This window comes from Echinops telfairi, unplaced genomic scaffold, assembly GCF_000313985.2.
Source record: "Echinops telfairi isolate 266 unplaced genomic scaffold, ASM31398v2 ScPeMD7_7469;HRSCAF=8507_1, whole genome shotgun sequence".
NCBI lineage: Eukaryota > Metazoa > Chordata > Mammalia > Afrosoricida > Tenrecidae > Echinops > Echinops telfairi.
This window is the reverse complement of record NW_022111373.1, coordinates 121,997,538-121,999,274: the sequence shown is the minus strand read 5'-3', so window position 1 is coordinate 121,999,274 and position 1,737 is coordinate 121,997,538. Positions and strand designations below refer to the sequence as shown.

The window sequence follows — 1,737 nt, the reverse complement described above, 5'->3', positions numbered from 1 at the left end:
ATAGCGAAGGACAGGTTAGAACTGTGTCTGTGAGTTTCTTTACAGGAGTGGAAAACCGTGTTTCTCTCAAGGAGCGACTGGGAGTTTCCACCTGTGGACCCTGTGGATCATAGCCCTTTGGACCCTAAAGACCACACTAACTTAATTTTCAATAATTTTGAAAATTCAATAATATTGAAAATCTAAAGACCTAGTGGCTTGCAGTTACACATTGGGCTATGATCCGCCTGCCGCCCTCCTCCCGCCCAGGGGTCTCTTTCCCCCTTCCTCCTCCTTCTCCTCCATCCCACCCCACACCCTTCCTTCTCCGCCAGCAGGGCCCCCCTCCTGCTCACTTCCCTCCCACCCCTAGTGTTCTCTCCCAGGCCTCCAACCCTTCCCCTTGTGTCCACTCCTCCTTTCCCCCTCAGTCACCTGGCGCCTGCAGTTTTTGGCTTTCACCCCCACCAGTGACCGAAGAATTGACCACTCAAAGTCTAACTCCCCAGAACACTGCTTTACATGGACACCGGTGTGAGTGATGGTGGATTAAATGTCACTCTCACCATCCGGCTACTTATGCATGGAAAGGAAGTTGGCAGTATCATCAGAAAGAAAGAAGAATCGGGTAAGAAGATGTGGGAAGAGAGTGGTGCACGTATCAACATCTCAGAAGGAAATTGTCTTGACAGAATGATCACTTTGCCTGGTCCCACTCATGCCATCTCTAAAGCCTTTGCTGTGATCATGGACAAACTGGAAGAGGACATCAGCAGCTCTATGACAAACAGCACAGCTGCGAGTAGGCCCCCAGTCACCCTGAGGCTGGTGGTCCCGGCGAGTCAGTGTGGCTCTCTCCTTGGGAAAGGTGGTTGCAAAATCAAAGACATTCGTGAGAGTACAGGGGCTCAGGTCCAGGTGGCTAGACACATGCTTCCCAACTCAACCAAGCGGGCCATCACTATTGCTGGCATTCTGCAATCCATCATTGAGTGTGTCAAACGGATCTGCGTGGTCATGTTGGAGACGCTCTCCCGGTCCCCCCCGAAGGGCATGACCATCCCATACCGGCCCAAGCCGTCCAGTTCTCCAGTCATCTTTGCAGGTGGCCAGGCCTATACCAGTCAAGGACAGTATGCCATTCCACAGCCAGATTTGACTGAGCTGCACAAATTGGCAGTGCAACAGTCTCATTTTCCTAGGACATATGGCAACGCCGGATTCAGTGGCATTGAATCCAGCTCTCCAGAAGAGAAAGGCTATAAGGGTTTGGATGTGTCTGCTCAGACTACTTCTCATGAATTCACCATTCCTAATTATTTGATTGGCTGCATAATTGGGCATCAAGACACCAAAATCAACGAGATCTGTCAGATGTCTGGGGCACATATCAAAATCGCGAACCCAGTGGAAGGATCTACTGATAGACAGGCTACCATCACTGGATCTGCTGCCAGCATTCGCCTGGCTCAGTATCTAATCAATGTCAGGCTTTCCTCAGAGATGGGTGGCAGCAGGAGCAGCTAGAACCATGCAGATTCATCCATAACCCTTTTCTGCTGTTCACCACACCCAGGATCCAACTGTGTCATTTCTGAACAGTCAGCGAGTCCAGGTTTTAAATAGTTTGTAAATTTTCAATTTCTACATTTTATCATCCACTCATGATTTTTTAATTAAAGTGTTTTCATTCCTTTCTCTGTTCAGCTGTTTTATAAGCTTCTCCTGTTTTTGTTTGTTTGTTTTGTTTGGCTCATG

At 48.8% G+C, this 1,737-nt stretch overlaps 1 protein-coding gene across 1 annotated transcript; it reads left to right on the top strand.

The window, feature by feature from the left end:
- Window positions 1-471: 471 nt before the first annotated feature.
- Window positions 472-1,506, top strand: LOC101645155 (poly(rC)-binding protein 2-like). Its single transcript, XM_045285333.1, has one exon. It carries the CDS (start codon window positions 502-504, stop codon window positions 1,504-1,506), a length of 1,005 nt encoding a protein of 334 aa, XP_045141268.1. The 5' UTR covers window positions 472-501.
- Window positions 1,507-1,737: the final 231 nt, after the last annotated feature.

Excerpts from the sequence above, each read along its gene's own strand:
- LOC101645155 (XM_045285333.1), top strand. The coding sequence starts at position 502 with ATGGACACCGGTGTGAGTGATGGTGGATTAAATGTCACTCTCACCATC.